At 49.7% G+C, this 15,727-nt stretch overlaps 1 protein-coding gene across 1 annotated transcript in view; it reads left to right on the top strand.

The window, feature by feature from the left end:
- The window catches only part of glt8d2 (glycosyltransferase 8 domain containing 2), a 93,362-nt gene that overhangs the window by 35,001 nt on the left and 42,634 nt on the right, over positions 1-15,727 (top strand). The window contains exon 5 of the mRNA XM_072484980.1: positions 12,672-12,789. Within this exon, the coding sequence (XP_072341081.1) occupies positions 12,672-12,789 (118 nt within the window). The remainder of the gene's footprint in view (positions 1-12,671; positions 12,790-15,727) is intronic.

The raw sequence follows: 15,727 nt of genomic DNA, 5'->3' as shown, positions 1-15,727 counted from the left end.
CAAACTTAATCTGCTCCAGTTTTATGAACCCCGCCATATCGTTTATCCAGGCCTCCAGTCCGGGGGGTTTCGCTTCCTTCCACATGAGTAAAATCCTACGCCGGGCTACTAGGGACGCAAAGGCCACGACATCGGCCTCTTTCGCCTCCTGCACTCCCGGCTCATCCGCAACTCCAAATAAAGCTAACCCCCAGCCTGGTTTGACCCGGACCTTCACCACCTTCGAAATCACTCCCGTCACTCCCCTCCAATACCCCTCCAGTGCCGGGCACAACCAAAACATATGTGTGTGGTTTGCCGGGCTTCCGCCGCACCTCCCACACTTGTCCTCCACTCCGAAGAACCTGCTCAACCTTGCTCCCGTTATGTGTGCTCTATGTAGCACCTTAAATTGAATCAGGCTAAGCCTGGCACACGAGGAAGAGGAATTTACCCTGCTTAGGGCATTAGCCCCACAGACCCTCCTCTATCTCCTCCCCGAGCTCTTCTTCCCACTTTCCTTTTAGTTCGCCCACCAGCTCCTCCCCCTCTTCTCTCATCTCTCGGTATATCTCTGACACCTTGCCCTCCCCGACCCACACCCCCGAGAGCATTCTATCCTGGATCCCCTGTGTCGGGAGCAATGGAAATTCCCTCACCTGTTGTCTTGTGAACGCCCTCACCTGCATATACCTAAAGAAATTTCCCCGGGGCAGCTTATACTTTTCCTCCAACGCTCCCAAGCTCGCAAACGTCCCGTCTATAAATAAATCTCCCACCCTCCTAATTCCCAACTGGTGCCAGCTCTGGAATCCTCCATCCATCCTCCCTGGGGCAAACCTATGGTTGTTCCTAATTGGGGACCCCACCAGGGCTCCTAGCACACCTCTCTGTCGCCTCCATTGCCCCCAGATATTTAATGTTGCCGCCACCACTGGGTTCGTGGTAATTTTTTTTGGTGAGAACGGTAGTGGCGCCGTCACCAGCGCCTCTAGACTCGTCCCTTTACAGGACTTTCTCTCTAGTCTTTTCCACGCCGCTCCCTCTCCCTCTATCATCCATTTACGGATCATCGCCACATTGGCGGCCCAATAGTAGTCGCCCAAATTCGGCAGCGCCGGTCCCCCTCTATCTCTGCTACGTTGTAAGAACCCCCTCCTTACCCTCGGAACTTTCCCTGCCCACACGAAGCTCGTGATGCTCCTGTCTATTTTTTTAAAGAAGGCCTTAGTGATCAGTATAGGGAGACATTGGAATACAAATAGGAACCTCGGGAGGACCATCATCTTAATTGCCTGCACTCTGCCCGCCAGTGACAGTGGCTGCATGTCCCACCTCTTGAAGTCCTCTTCCATTTGTTCCACCAGTCGTGTCAGATTAAGTCTGTGCAAGGTTCCCCAGCTCCTGGCTATCTGAATCCCCAGGTATCGGAAGTTTCTTTCCACTTTCCTTAAAGGCAGGCCATCTATCCCTCTACTCTGGTCCCCAGGGTGTATCACGAAAAGTTCACTCTTCCCCATGTTAAGCCTATATCCCGAGAAATCTCCGAACTCCCTCAATATCTGCATGACCTCTGTCATCCCCCCCCACTGGGTCCGTCACATACAACAGTAGGTCATCCGCGTAGAGTGACACTCTGTGTTCTTCTCCCCCTCTAATCACCCCTCTCCATTTCCTGGAGTCTCTCAGCGCCATGGCCAGTGGTTCAATTGCCAACGCGAACAGTAATGGAGATAGCGGACATCCCTGTCTTGTTCCCCTGTATAGTCGGAAATACTCCGATCTTTGCCGACCCGTGACCACACTTGCCGTTGGGGCCCCATAGAGGAGTTTGACCCAGCTAATAAACCCGTTCCCGAACCCGAACCTCCTCAGCACCTCCCATAGGTACTCCCACTCCACCCTGTCAAATGCCTTCTCTGCATCCATTGACGCCACTATCTCTGCCTCCCCCTCTACTGGGGGCATCATTATCACCCCTAATAGCCGTCGCACGTTGACATTTAGTTGTCTCCCCTTTATGAATCCTGTCTGGTCTTCGTGCACCACCCCCAGGACACAGTACTCTATCCTCGATGCCAGCACCTTTGCTAGCAATTTGGCGTCCACATTTAATAGTGAAATAGGCCTATAGGACCCGCACTGCAGCGGATCTTTATCCCGCTTCAAAATTAGCGATATCGTCGCCTCCGACATTGTCGGGGGTAGAGTCCCTCCTTCCCTGACCTCGTTAAAAGTCCTCACCAACAGCGGGGCCAGCAGGTCCACATATTTTCTATAAAATTCCACCGGCAACCCATCTGGTCCCGGAGCCTTCCCTGCCTGCATGTTCCCCAGCCCCTTGGTAACCTTGTCCACCCCAATTGGTGCCCCCATGCCTTCCACCTCCTGCTCCTCCACCCTCGGGAACCTTAATTGGTCCAGAAACTGCCGCATCTCCTCTTTTCCCTCCGGGGGTTGGGACCTATAAAGTCTTTCGTGAAAGGTCTTAAACACCCCGTTTATCTTCCCTGCTCTCCGTACCGTAGCTCCCTTTTCGTCTCTAATTCCCCCTATCTCCCTCGCCGCTGTCCTCTTTCGCAGCTGATGGGCCAACAGGCGACTAGCCTTTTCCCCATATTCATACTTCATCCCCTGTGCCTTCCTCCACAGCACCTCCGCCCTCCTGGTGGTCAGAAGGTCGAACTCCGTCTGGAGTCGTCGTCTCTCCCTGTACAGTCCCTCCTCCGGGGTCTCCGCAAATTCTCTGTCCACCCTTACGATCTCCCCCAGTAATCTTTCCCTTTCCTTGGCCTCTGTTTTCCCTTTGTGGGCCCTGATGGAGATCAGCTCTCCTCTGACCACCGCCTTTAGTGCTTCCCATACCACTCCCACTCGGACCTCCCCATCGTCATTGGCCTCCAGGTACCTCTCGATACATCCCCGCACTCTTCCACAGACTCCCTCATCTGCCAACAATCCCACATCTAATCGCCAGAGAGCACGCTGCTCCCTCTCCTCTCCTAGTTCCAGGTCCACCCAATGTGGGACATGATCCGAAATAGCTATGGCTGAATACTCAGTTTCTTCCACCCTCGAGATCAACGACCTTCCCAAAACAAAAAAATCTATCCGGGAGTACACCTTATGAACATGGGAGAAGAAGGAGAACTCCCTGGCCCTCGGTCTAAGAAATCGCCATGGATCCACTCCCCCCATTTGGTCCATAAACCCCTTAAGCACCTTGGCCGCTGCCGGCCTTCTTCCGGTCTTAGATCTGGATCTATCTAACCCTGGGTCCAGCACGGTGTTGAAGTCTCCCCCCATTATCAAGTTTCCTACCTCCAGGTCCGGTATACGTCCCAGCATCCGCCTCATAAATCCCGCATCATCCCAATTCGGGGCATATACGTTAACCAACACGACCTCCATTCCCTCCAGCCTGCCACTCACCATTACATATCTGCCTCCACTATCTGCTACAATGCTCCTTGCTTCGAATGATACCCGTTTCCCCACCAGTATGACCACCCCTCTATTCTTTGCATCCAGCCCTGAATGGAACACCTGTCCCACCCATCCTTTCCTTAACCTAACTTGGTCCGCCACCTTCAGGTGCGTCTCCTGGAGCATAGCCACGTCTGCCCTCAGTCCTTTCAAGTGCGCGAGCACTCGGGCCCTTTTTATCGGTCCATTTAGGCCTCTCACGTTCCACGTGATCAGCCTCACTAGGGGGCTACCTGCCCCCTTCCCGTGTCGACTAGCCATCACCCTCTCTAGGCCAGTCCCACGTCCCGATTCCGCGCTCCCACTCGTTCCCCAGGTGGCGCATTCCAGCCCCGACCACCCTTTCTTTAGCCAGTTCCTCTTTGATTTCTGCAGCAGCAACCCAGTTATCCCCCCCCCCCCCGCTAGATCCCCCTCTAGCATGATTGCTCCCCCCATATTACTTCCGCAAGTCAGCTGACTTCAACTGACCCCGGCTTCTCCTGCTCACTCCTTGACCCCTCCCCCCCGTGTGGGGAACTCCCATCTACCTTGCACCTATCTTCCCGCCATTATCTGTCTGGCGCGGGAACATCTCTGTAGCTGACCCGCCCCTTGTGGCGCAGCTCCCTCTGCCACCCCACTCCCATTCCTCATCCTCCGCCTATGTCTCTTCTTTCCCCCCCCACCGGCGCCCACATTTCTTAGTGTCCCCCCCTTCCCAATTTACATCTCTATATACATCGACAGTGACATTTCCCTCTAATATCAGTCCCTCAGTTCCGATCCAATTTCTCATCTTTAATAAAGGTCCATGCTTCTTCCGCCGTTTCGAAGTAGTGATGTCTCTCCTGGTACGTGACCCATAGTCGCGCCAGCTGCAGCATCCCGAACTTCACCTTCTTCTTGTGTAACACCTCCTTGGCTCGATTAAAACTCGCCCTCCTTCTCGCCACCTCCGCACTCCAATCCTGGTACACCCGTACCACTGCATTCTCCCATCTACTACTCCGTTCCTTTTTGGCCCATCTCAGAACCACTTCTCTATCATTAAAGCGGTGAAATCGCACGATTGTCGCCCTAGGTGGCTCTCCCGCCTTTGGTCTCCTCGCCGGGACCCGATGAGCCCCCTCCACTTCTAAGGGGCCCGAAGGGGCCTCAGCTCCCATCAGCGAGCTTAGCATCATGCTCACGTAAGCCCCGCAGTCCTCTCCTTCCACTCCCTCAGGGAGACCCAGGATCCGAAGGTTCTTCCTTCGTGCTCTGTTTTCTAGGGCCTCAATCCTTTCAATGCACTTTTTGTGGAGCGCCTCGTGCGTCTGTGTTTTGACCGCCAGGCCCAGGATCTCGTCCTCATTATCCGTCACCTTCTGCTCCACCACGCGGAGCTCTGTCTCCTGGGTCCTTTGTGCCTCCTTAAGCCCCTCAATTGCCTGTAGCATCGGGGTCAGCACCTCCTTCTTAAGTAGCTCCACACACCGTCTTAAAAATTCGTCTTGATCGGGCCCCCATGTCTGTTTTCGCCTGTGCTTTCCTGTGCTTTCTCCGCCGCCATCTTGCTTCTTTTTCCCTTCTGTCCCTATCGTCGAGGATTCCTCGCGATGTAGCCGCCGCCGATATTTTTCTCTTTTGTTGGGGGGGGACTCCCTATTAACTCACCCCACACAGGGTTTCGTCGTGAGAAAATTTCCCGTTGGGGCTCTTAAAAGAGTCCGAAGGTCCGTTGGAGCTGGAGCCGCCGAAACATGCGGCTTAGCTAGGCATTGCTGCAACCGGAAGTCTCCAGGGCTACACTGTTTTCCACAACGGGAGTACCTCTAAATAACGGGAGTCTACAACGGGAGGGCCTCTAAATAAATAAATCTTTATTAGTGTCACAAGTAGGCTTACATTAACCACTGCAATTAAGTTATTGTGAAAATCCTCGAGTCACCACATTCTGGCCCCTGTTCGGGTACACTGAGGGAGAATTCAGAATGTCCCAACAAAAAGCACGTCTTTCGGGACTTGTGGGAGGAAACCGGAGCACCCGGAGGAAACCCACGCAGACATGGGGAGAACATGCAGGATGCGCACAGACAGTGACCGTGACCCATGCTGGTAATCGAACCTGGGACCTGGCGCTGTGAAGCAACAGTGCTAACCACTGTGCTACCATACAGAGTTATTCATGGGCCGGCTTCTTAGAACTAGACTACGTCTGGTGTTTCCGAATTTGCCGGGGAGGGTAGAGACAAGTCACAGCAGTCAGATGAAAAAAAATCATGATTCAGGCAAATCAACAAGGTCATTTTCAGGAAGTGGATCGAGTTGAATTCCAGGAGTTGTATCAAAAACAGGACCTTTGTCTTATGAAGTGGATTTACAAGGAAGAATCGTCTGGAAGCATGTAGACCATTTATGAGGACTAGAATTGTCCCAGGAGCCCGTACTGCTGCATAAAACCGTGTTGCCAGCAGGAAACGTTGTTGACTATCCAAGCAGTGAAGTACCGAGCCAGCCTGAGACAGGCAAAACAGATGAAGCTGAGTTACCAGGAGGAGATGCCAGGGATAATGGTCTCTGCAGAAAGCACCCCAGTGGAAGCACCCCCAACAGTGGAATTAGTCCGCTCCACTAGAAATTGGAAACCACTTGAATGACTCAATTTATGATGGACTGATTGCGTGTGTTTAATGTTCTAATTATTGGGGACCAAGTAACTTAATTATCATCATCGTATAAGGAGAGGGAGAGATGTGGTGATTGCCTCCTTTATGGGGTGATCTGCCGAGAGAGTCACATGGCCCGGGTAACCAATCAGGGATCAGGGGGGAGGATCACCTTAGCAAGCGCAGGTTTGTGTATCAGTTTGATCCTGGGAGCTAACCCGCAGCCACGAGGCTACAAGCCTCTGCATTGTAGTTGCATGTAAATAAATGTTGCAATTGTTGTTTGCCTAACTGGTGAACGGGCAATATTACAACCACCTAGAAGGATAAGGATAGCAGGCACATGGGAAGGGGGGGTGGATTTTGCGCCCGCGTACTCCATCAGCGAGAATGACCATGCAGGGGCAAAATCTCACACATGTTGGAAAACTTGCCAGCGGGATCTCGTTTCCTGATTTTCCTTGTCCCTTGCTGGTGACATAGAGTGGGAAGCTCAAATTAATTTAAATAATTTACATAAATTAAATTAATTTACATATTATTAAAAGAACTACACTCCACATAATCCCTCCTCGCCCAATATTCAAACCCTCCCCAACATGACATTCACAACAGCTTTACGAGGACGGGGAAACAGTTGAGGGATCCCCGCCAATGGTGCCAAGATTATTATAGCCTCCAAGGGGAAGAGGGGCATGCCTAGCCCTGCCCCGGCTCAGGTTGGCACTGGGCCAAGGAGAAACACGCCGGTTTTCAGTTGGAGCCTGACACTGACATATTATGGGAAAATGAGAACTTCACCACCTTCCAAGCTGCACACCATCCTGACTTGGAAATATATCGCCGTTCCTTCACTATCGCTGGGCCAAAATCCTGGAATTCTGTCCCTAACAGCACTGGGTGTAACTACATGACATGGACTGCAGTGATTCAAAAAGACAGTTCAGCAACGTCTACTCAAGGGCAATTAGCAATGGGCAGTAAAATAATAGTAATAATAATCTTTATTGTCACAAGTAGGCTTACAATAACACTGCAATGAAGTTACTGTGAAAAGCCCCGAGTCGTCACATTCCGGCGTCTGCTCGGGTACACTGAGGGAGAATTCAGAATGTCCAAATTACCTAACAGCAAGTCTTTCGGGACTTGTGAGGAAACCGGAGGACCCGGAGGAAACCCAAGAAGACACGGGGAGAACGTGCAGACTCCGCACAGACAGTGACTCAAGTCGGAAATCGAACCTGGGACCCTGGAGCTGTAAAGCAACAGGCTAACCTCTGTGCTACCGTGCTAGCCTCAGCAACGGCCACATTCCGGAAAGAATAAAAAATAATTTATTCAGTTTGCCATATATCTGTTCCAACAGATCTAAAGCCTTTGTGAATCTATTGTTGCTTGCTTTGTATGTACACCACATGGACTGGGCCAAGATGGCAGCTCACCGCCATCTTCTCAAGGGCTGTAAAGGATGGGCGACAAATGCTGGCCTTGGCAGCTGCACCTCCCATGAATGAATTTTTAAAAAAGATCATATCATGAATGTGGTCATATTAAAAATTAGGGACGACTTCAGAGCAAATCAAAACCTGAATTACTGTCAGAACCTTTCCAACTCCCAGGCTGTGACTAGAAATCTAATAGTTCCTGAACAGATGTAACGTACACACCAGTGTGAATACCACATTAAATCAGAAGGCTGCCAATAGATTTAAAAATTAAGGATTTACATCTGCCATTTCAATAGAATCTTTAAAATAAGACTGTACAGTACGAACCTGACAGTATACAAAGAGAATACAGAAAATTGTGATATCTTTTAACTGCACGTGCAATTTCCTCACGGAGAACGCGGCCACTCATGTAATCCATTCATTCTCAACATTCCCTCCTCAACCAATGCCAGTGATGGTGATGTGGAATGACAGACACTAAGGGTTGATTTCATCTCTCCCTGTGAGAACATTTCTGGCAGGTAACTCAGTGCCTGTCCTGTTGACGTAATTGAGTCACATGAACTGCCTGGCATCGTGCATTGGTGCAAATTACATCAATCCATGTAAATGACATGTATCAAACCTTGGTCAGACCACACGTGGAATACTGTGTCCATTTCTGGTTACCATGTTGTAGACACAATGGGCGAGATTCTCCGACCCCCCGCCGGGTCGGAGAATCGCCGGGGGCTGGCGTGAATCCCGCCCCCGCCGGTTGCCGAAGTCTCCGGCACCGGAGATTCTCCGGCCCGGATGGGCCGAACTCCCGCCGTTAAAATGCCTGTCCCGCCAGCGTAGATTAAACCACCTACCTTACCGGCGGGACAAGGCGGCGCGGGCGGGCTCCGGGGTCCTGCGGGGCGATCTGCCCCCGGGGGGTGCCCCCACGGTGGCCTGGCCCGCGATCGGGGCCCGCCGATCCGCGGGCGGGCCTGTGCCGTGGGGGCACTCTTTCCCTTCCGCCTCCACCACAGTCTCCACCATGGCGGAGGCAGAAGAGACTCCCTCCACTGCGCATGCGCAGGGATGCCGTCAGCGGCCGCTGACGCTCCCGCGCATGCGCCGCCCGGAGATGTCATTTCCGCGCCAGCTGGCGGAGCACCAAAGGCCTTTTCTGCCAGCTGGCGGGGCGGAAATTCGTCCGGCGCCGACCTAAGATTGGGGCTCGGCCCCCAAAGATGCGGAGCATTCCGCACCTTTGGGGCGGCGCGATGCCCGACTGATTTGCGCCGTTTTGGGCGCCAGTTGGCGGACAGCGTGCCGTTTCCGGAGAATTACGCCCAATATAACTGCTCTCGAGAAAGTGTGAAAAGTATTAACGCTGGTATCACAAATGCAAGAACAGATGGGTCCCTTTTCTGTTGAATAGAGAAAATGTACTAAAGGTCTTTGAAATTGTGGAAGAACTTGATACAGTTGACACAGACACACATGGAAAAGAGCATGACCCGAGACTCTTCATGTAAACTAGTCAGCAAGAAATCTAGTAAGGAATTCAGAAAATACTTCTTTACCGCTATGCACGGTGAGAATGTGGAACTAGTTACCAAAGGCAATGGTTAAGGCAAATAGTGTAGATGTATTCAAAGGGAAAGCAGATACACACCTGAGGAGGAATGAATAGTACGTTATGATGATAGATTTAGATGAGAAAGGGTGGAAGGAGGCTCAAGTGGAGCATGAATGCTAACTTGGACTGTGTAGCACCATCGATCACACACGAGGCGAGACGTAGAGAACTTCAATCGAGGCTTTATTGAGCAGAATTGTTCAGACTTGTTCCCCAGCAGCTCAGTCACAGAATGCAGCTGCGGGGAGTAAACCGGGTTCTTGTACCCCACCTATCTGGGTGGAGCCCAGTAGGCGGCAGATCCAATCGGGACCCAGCATCTGTCCTCCAATAGCTCCTCGGCATTCATGGTGTACCGTATTACCCCTAATACATACCACCACATTCTCCCCTTGTTAAAAAGGAACCCGGTGGGGTGGTGGGTGGCATGGTGGTAGGGGTTTACAGGGTCGGTGCCTTAACCATTGAACTATATACAACCATGCCGCTTTTACTGGGCCATTGAATTATTCACATTTTACCCGATTAGCAGCGTTAACTATTTACAACAATGCCGCTTTACTGGGCCACTGAATTATATACATCTTAAGTCGACTCGATGAGTCGAGATGGTGCTGGGCATTCTTCCGCGTCCTCGATGAGTGCGTAGATTTCGGGACTCACTCTGGAATGCAGGACCTGCATCTTCTGGTCTTCCGTTGGTCTGCCGGGGGCCGTTCGGAGGTACCCCTCAAAGCACGCCAGCCAGTGTTTAAACGCCGATGTTGCATTAGCTGCTTGGGGGCCGATTCGCAGGCACTCCGGGGCGATCCGGAGCTCTATATTCCTTTTTAATTCTGCTCAATAAATTGTAGCACCATCGATCACACACGAGGCGAGACGTAGAGAACTTCAATCGAGGCTTTATTGAGCAGACTTGTTCAGACTTGTTCCCCAGCAGCTCAGTCACAGAATGCAGCTGCGGGGAGTAAACCGGGTTCTTATACCCCGCCTATCTGGGTGGAGCCCAGTAGGCGGCAGATCCAATCGGGACCCAGCATCTGTCCTCCAATAGCTCCTCGGCATTCATGGTGTACCGTATTACCCCTAATACATATCACCACAGACTGGTTAGGCGGAATGACCTGTTTCTGTGCTGTAAACATGATGTAATCTTGTTTCAATTGAATGAAAACAAGGGGGGCTTGATACTGGTGGCCAGTCCGCAATACCACAATGCCATCTAGATAATGATATTTGGAATGACCCCATTCCTGTCCCACCTTGTACCCACTCGCAGTTCCTTAAATCCTGGTGGTGAGATCATATTAAGGGAGCAGTGAATTCTGCTGTGCAGCAAAGTGAAATGGAAGTCAGACAACTGTGTCAAATGATCTTGATAATTTGGATACTAGAAGGACGTGAGCTCTCGAGCACCAGAGGTTTGAGGAACAGAGGGAGTCATTCCAGATCACGATTCCAAACCTATTTTCCCAATCTCCTCAATTCTAGTCTTTAAAGTTGACGTTTACCAGCTTTCCCTGAGGGTAGTGTTCAGTTTGGTATTGACAGAAACTGGTGGTGTATTAGTTACGGGTTGAGGCAGTCACTGACATTTATTGATCATTCCTAATTGCCCCTGAGAAGGTGGTGTTGAGCTGCCTTCTTGAACCGCTGCAGTCAGTGTGGTGTAGGTACACCCACAGTGCTGTTGGAGAGGGTGTTCCAGGATCTTGACCCAACAACAGTGAAGGAACGCCGATATATTTCCAAGTCAGGCTGATGAACAACTTAGAAGGGAACTTCCAGGTGATGTTCCCAGGTACCTCCCAGGTGATGGTGTTCCCAGGTACCTCAGCCCTTGTCCTTCCAGATAGTAGCAATCATGGGTTTGAAAGGTGCTGCCAAAGGAGCCTTGGTGAGTTGCTGCAGTACATATTGTCGATGGCACACACTGCTGCTATTGTTTGTTAGTGGTGGAGGGAGTGAATGTTTGTGGAAGGGCTGCCAAACAAGCGGGCTGCTTTGTCCTGAATGGTTTTGAGTTTCTTGAGTGCTATTGGAGTTACACTCACCGAGGTAAGTGGGGAATATTCCATCACACTCCTGACTTGAGCCTTGTAGATGGTGGACAGACTTTCAGGAGTCAGGAGGTGAGTTACCCACCACAGGATATAAAGAACAAGGAATAATACCGCACAGGAACAGGCCTTTCGGCCCTCCAAGCCTGTGCCGACTAAACTAAAACCGTCTGCACCTACGGAGTCCGTATCCTTCCACTTCCACCCTATAGCCTCTATAGATTCCTAGCCTCTAACCTGCTCTTGGAGTCACAGTATTTATATGACTTGTCCAGTTCAGTTTCTGGTCAATGGTAACCCCAAAGATGTTAATAATGGGAGATTCAGCGATGCTAATGCCATTGAATATCAAGAGGGGAATGGTTAGATTCTCTCTTGTTGGAGATGGTCATTGCTTGGCGTGATTGTTATTTGCCACTTGTCAGCCCAGGTCTGGATTTGTCCAAGTCTTGCTGCATTTGGTGCTGAACATCAGTGAAAAATCCAGGATGGCAACAGCTGTGGCTTGGCTAGTCTGTGAGACAGCTCTCTCAATTTTGGCACAAGTCTCCAGACGTTAGCCAGGAGGATATTACAGGGTTAACAGAGCTGAGTTTGCCATTGTCGTTTCCGGTGCCTAGGTTGATGCTGCATGGTCTGTCCAGTTTCAACTGAGTAGCTTGCCAGTGAGTATTCAAGAGTCAATCACATTGGTGTGGTTCTGGAGTCGCATGTAGGTCAGACCAGGTAAGAATGGCAGATTTCTAACCCTAAAGGACATCAGTGAGCCTGATGGGTTTTTATCAACAATGGCTTCATGGTCATCATCAGACTTTTAATTCCAGATTTTTATTGAATTTAAACTCCACCATCTGTCATAGTGGGATTCGAACCCGGGACCCAAGAGCATTACTCTGCATCTCTGGGACACTAGTCCACTGACAATATCACTATGCCACTGTTGGAAATAATTCATAGACACTTAACATAAGATTGAGCAAAATACAAAATGTGTCTTGACATCCCAACTATTTAATATTAGTGGGAGAAATGCAGCTCAGTTCTATTGGAGGTAATGAAGGAGGGGGGGGGGCATAGGAGGGGGGGGGGGGGCAGCACGGTGGCGCATTGGGGAGCACTGCAGCCTCACGGCGCCTAGGTCCCAGGTTTGATTGTGGCTCTGGGTCACTGTCCATGTGGAGTTTGCACATTTCCCCGTGTTTGCATGGGTTGCACCCCCACAAAGATGTGCAGGCTAGGTGGATTGGCCACACTAAATTGCCCCTTAATTGGGAAAAAAATAATTAGATACTCTAAATTTTTTTAAAAAACATCATAAGAGGGAACAATAACCCTCACAACCTTCTGACATTGTTTACTATTGTGTGGTCGCCCCCATCTCTTCAGATCATCATTCCTACTGACTGATGGATATCTTACTACTTTTTTCTATTCTTCCTTCCCCCTCCGTTAGCAAATGGATTGAAAATACAAAACTGAAAGGCATCCGCTACAAAGTGATGGAATTCAATGCTGCTGTATTGCAGGGGAAAATAAGACCAGACTCCGCGAGGCCAGAGTTACTGCAGCCTGTGAGTATGAGTAATTCCGGAAGAGCTAGCATGTCCCTTAATGTTTGTGGATGGTGCCTGGAGCTCAGGGACACGCTTCACACAGAGTATGAGAATGTGATAGATTTGTTTAATATGTTCTTTAAAACCTATCTCATTGACCAAACCTATGTGGCATGGTCATTCGATAGCACTCCTGTGAAGCTTCCTGGGAGGTTTTACAATGTTTTACAAAATCTTGAAGGATTTTGTTGGAGTAAATGAGGAGAAACCGTTTCCATTGGCAGAAGGAGCAGAAAATGCAGATTTAAGGTGATTGGTGGAAGGTGAGATGAGGAAGTATTTTATTTTAGCACAACAAGCTGTATATTATCTGGAGAGTGGTGAAAGGAATTTGATAAATACTTGGGAAATCAAATACCGGGTGTTGGGAAAAAATTGTGGGATTAATCAGGATAGATCTACTGAAGAACTGACAGAGGCTTGGCAGGTCAAATGGCATCCTGCACTATATATTTCTATGTAAAGACAACTTGTTAAACTAACAAAGTTTCAGTCGCACGCTTTTCATGTCTAAATCTCCATCTTCTACTGCCTGTCTTTGGAGTGTGGGGGCGAAACCCACGCAAACACGGGGAGAATGTGCAAACTAAACATGGACAGTGACCCAGAGCCGGGATCGAACCTGGGACCTCGGTGCCGTGAAGCAGCAGTGCTAACTACTGCGCGACCGTGCTGCCTGAAATCTACTTTATTAACAGATAATCGACCAGTGACAACGATACCAGGCCTTATAGCAGTATTCCATCTCTAGCAGTGAGCCAGATGCAGAGATGGGCATTGCTGTTGGAGGTACATACATATGCAATAAAATATTGTAAATCAAATCTGCATGGAAAAGCTGATGGACTCTCTAGACTACCTGGTGCTTCGTGGCGAGATCGCAGGAGCAAATCCGGAGTTGAAGCCATATTTTACCCAAAGACCTGAACCAGCCATACAGGCTGAATGTCCCCTCTGGAGAATGAAGGTCATTATTCTGTCATTGTTAAGGGAACGTATCCTAAACCAACTTCCTGAATGCCCTTATGGGATTGTAAGAATGAAGGAGGTAGCCAGAAGCTATTTTTGGGTGGGCAGAACTCGATAGCAAAATTGAGGAGACGGTGGACATGTGCTTGGCTTGTGCAAGGGATCGAAACTTGCCACCACCAGTGCCATTACGCCCATGTGAATGGCCAGAAGGGCCATGGCAAAGTGTTCATATAGATTATGCCAGACCTTTCAAAGGACGAATGTTTTTCACTGTGGTAGACATGCACTCAAAATGGCCTGAAGCTGCCATTATGAAGATTATGTCTTCAGAGAGAACAATAGAAAGACTGGGTGAGATTTCTGCAAGGTTCAGTTACCCTGAACAATTTGTTAGTGACAAGTCTCCACAGTTCATTTCTTAAGAGTTCACAAATTATCTAAAGGAGACCGGAATCCAACACATCCGATCCGCTCCTTATCATCCTGCCACAAATGGGCTGGCTGAAAGGTTTGTTCATACAATGAAGTATTCATTGAAGGTAACGGGTGAGCAAGGATCATTGTCAAAACAACTGAGGCAATTCCTGATGACACACAGGAATACAACGCAAAGTTCTCCGGCATTACTCATGATAAAACATCAGTTATGTACAGTGTTTGATCTGCTGAAGCCGTCTAAGACAAGAGAGATTATTGACAGGAAACAACAAAGTATGGTTTTGCAACGTAGAACAGGGCTAAACGTTATGCTTTCATAAAGGTCATGAAGTATTGGCAACTAATTATACCGCCAGTGAGAAGTGGATATCTGTCATCGAATTGGCACAGACAGAACCGGTGTTCTACACCGTTCAAACTCGCGACCATGTTGTGTGTAGAAGACAAGTTGACCAACATGGAGCAGCTAGAGCAAGATTGCCAGAGGCAGAATCTGCAACAAACTGTGCCAAATGGGAACCTGACAATACCTGAAACAACTGTGGAAGACAGTACCTCAGTTGCAGACATTTCAACACTGAGTCAACCTCCAAACCATATGATGTTATTGGCAGTTTGGGTGGGCTAACAGTCAGTCTATTCTGGCAGCCTGTAGAGAAAAACACCTTTCCAATAAAGCTCTTGTTTGTTTGTACCTTTGTGGTCTGCAAGCCTATTCTTTCAAAATACCACAGGCTGTATGTCCAGGTTAGGATAGTGTGTGTGACTAGGAGGGGAATCTGGAAATGAAAGTGATCCCATGTGACTGCTGCCCCGATATAATCCTGATCAAAGCAGTCCGCTTGTTTGGCATCCCAACCACCACTTTAAACATTCACTTCCTCCACGATCGCTGCATAGGGGCTGGTTTAGCACAGGGCTAAATCGCTGGCTTTGAAAGCAGACCACGGTTCGATTCCTGTTCCAGCCTCCCCGAACAGGTGCCGGAATGTGGTGACTAGGGGCTTTTCACAGTAACTTCATTTGATGCCTACTTGTGACAATAAGCGATTTTCATTTTCATTGGCAACAGTGTGTCTAAACTACAAGATGCATGCAGCAATTTCAATAGCACTTTGTAAACCCACGGCCTCTACTACCTAGAAGGACAACAGCAGCAAAACACCACCACCTACATCCCCTCTAAGTCATGCAACATTCTAACTTGGAACTGTGGGCGCGAATCTCCAGCTCCTTTGGACTCTTCTCGCTTGAGCGCAATGCAGCTGGAAAATGTCGGGAGAGGCCTCCAGCGAGACACCCTACAGGCTCCACGCCTCCGGGATTCACCAAAGTCCCGTGAGACGTCGGACTCAGAACCCTGCCCCAAATGGGCGTGACCGAATGATGATCACAGTGAACCTGACCTACTTCACAATTCATAGAACAATAGAAAGGAGGAAACCATTTTGTCCATGCCGCCCCAAAGACACCCAGGTGCCCTTTG

The sequence above is a fragment of the Scyliorhinus torazame genome, chromosome 19 (assembly GCF_047496885.1).
Source record: "Scyliorhinus torazame isolate Kashiwa2021f chromosome 19, sScyTor2.1, whole genome shotgun sequence".
Taxonomy (NCBI): domain Eukaryota; kingdom Metazoa; phylum Chordata; class Chondrichthyes; order Carcharhiniformes; family Scyliorhinidae; genus Scyliorhinus; species Scyliorhinus torazame.
This window is presented reverse-complemented; position numbering and strand designations above follow the sequence as displayed.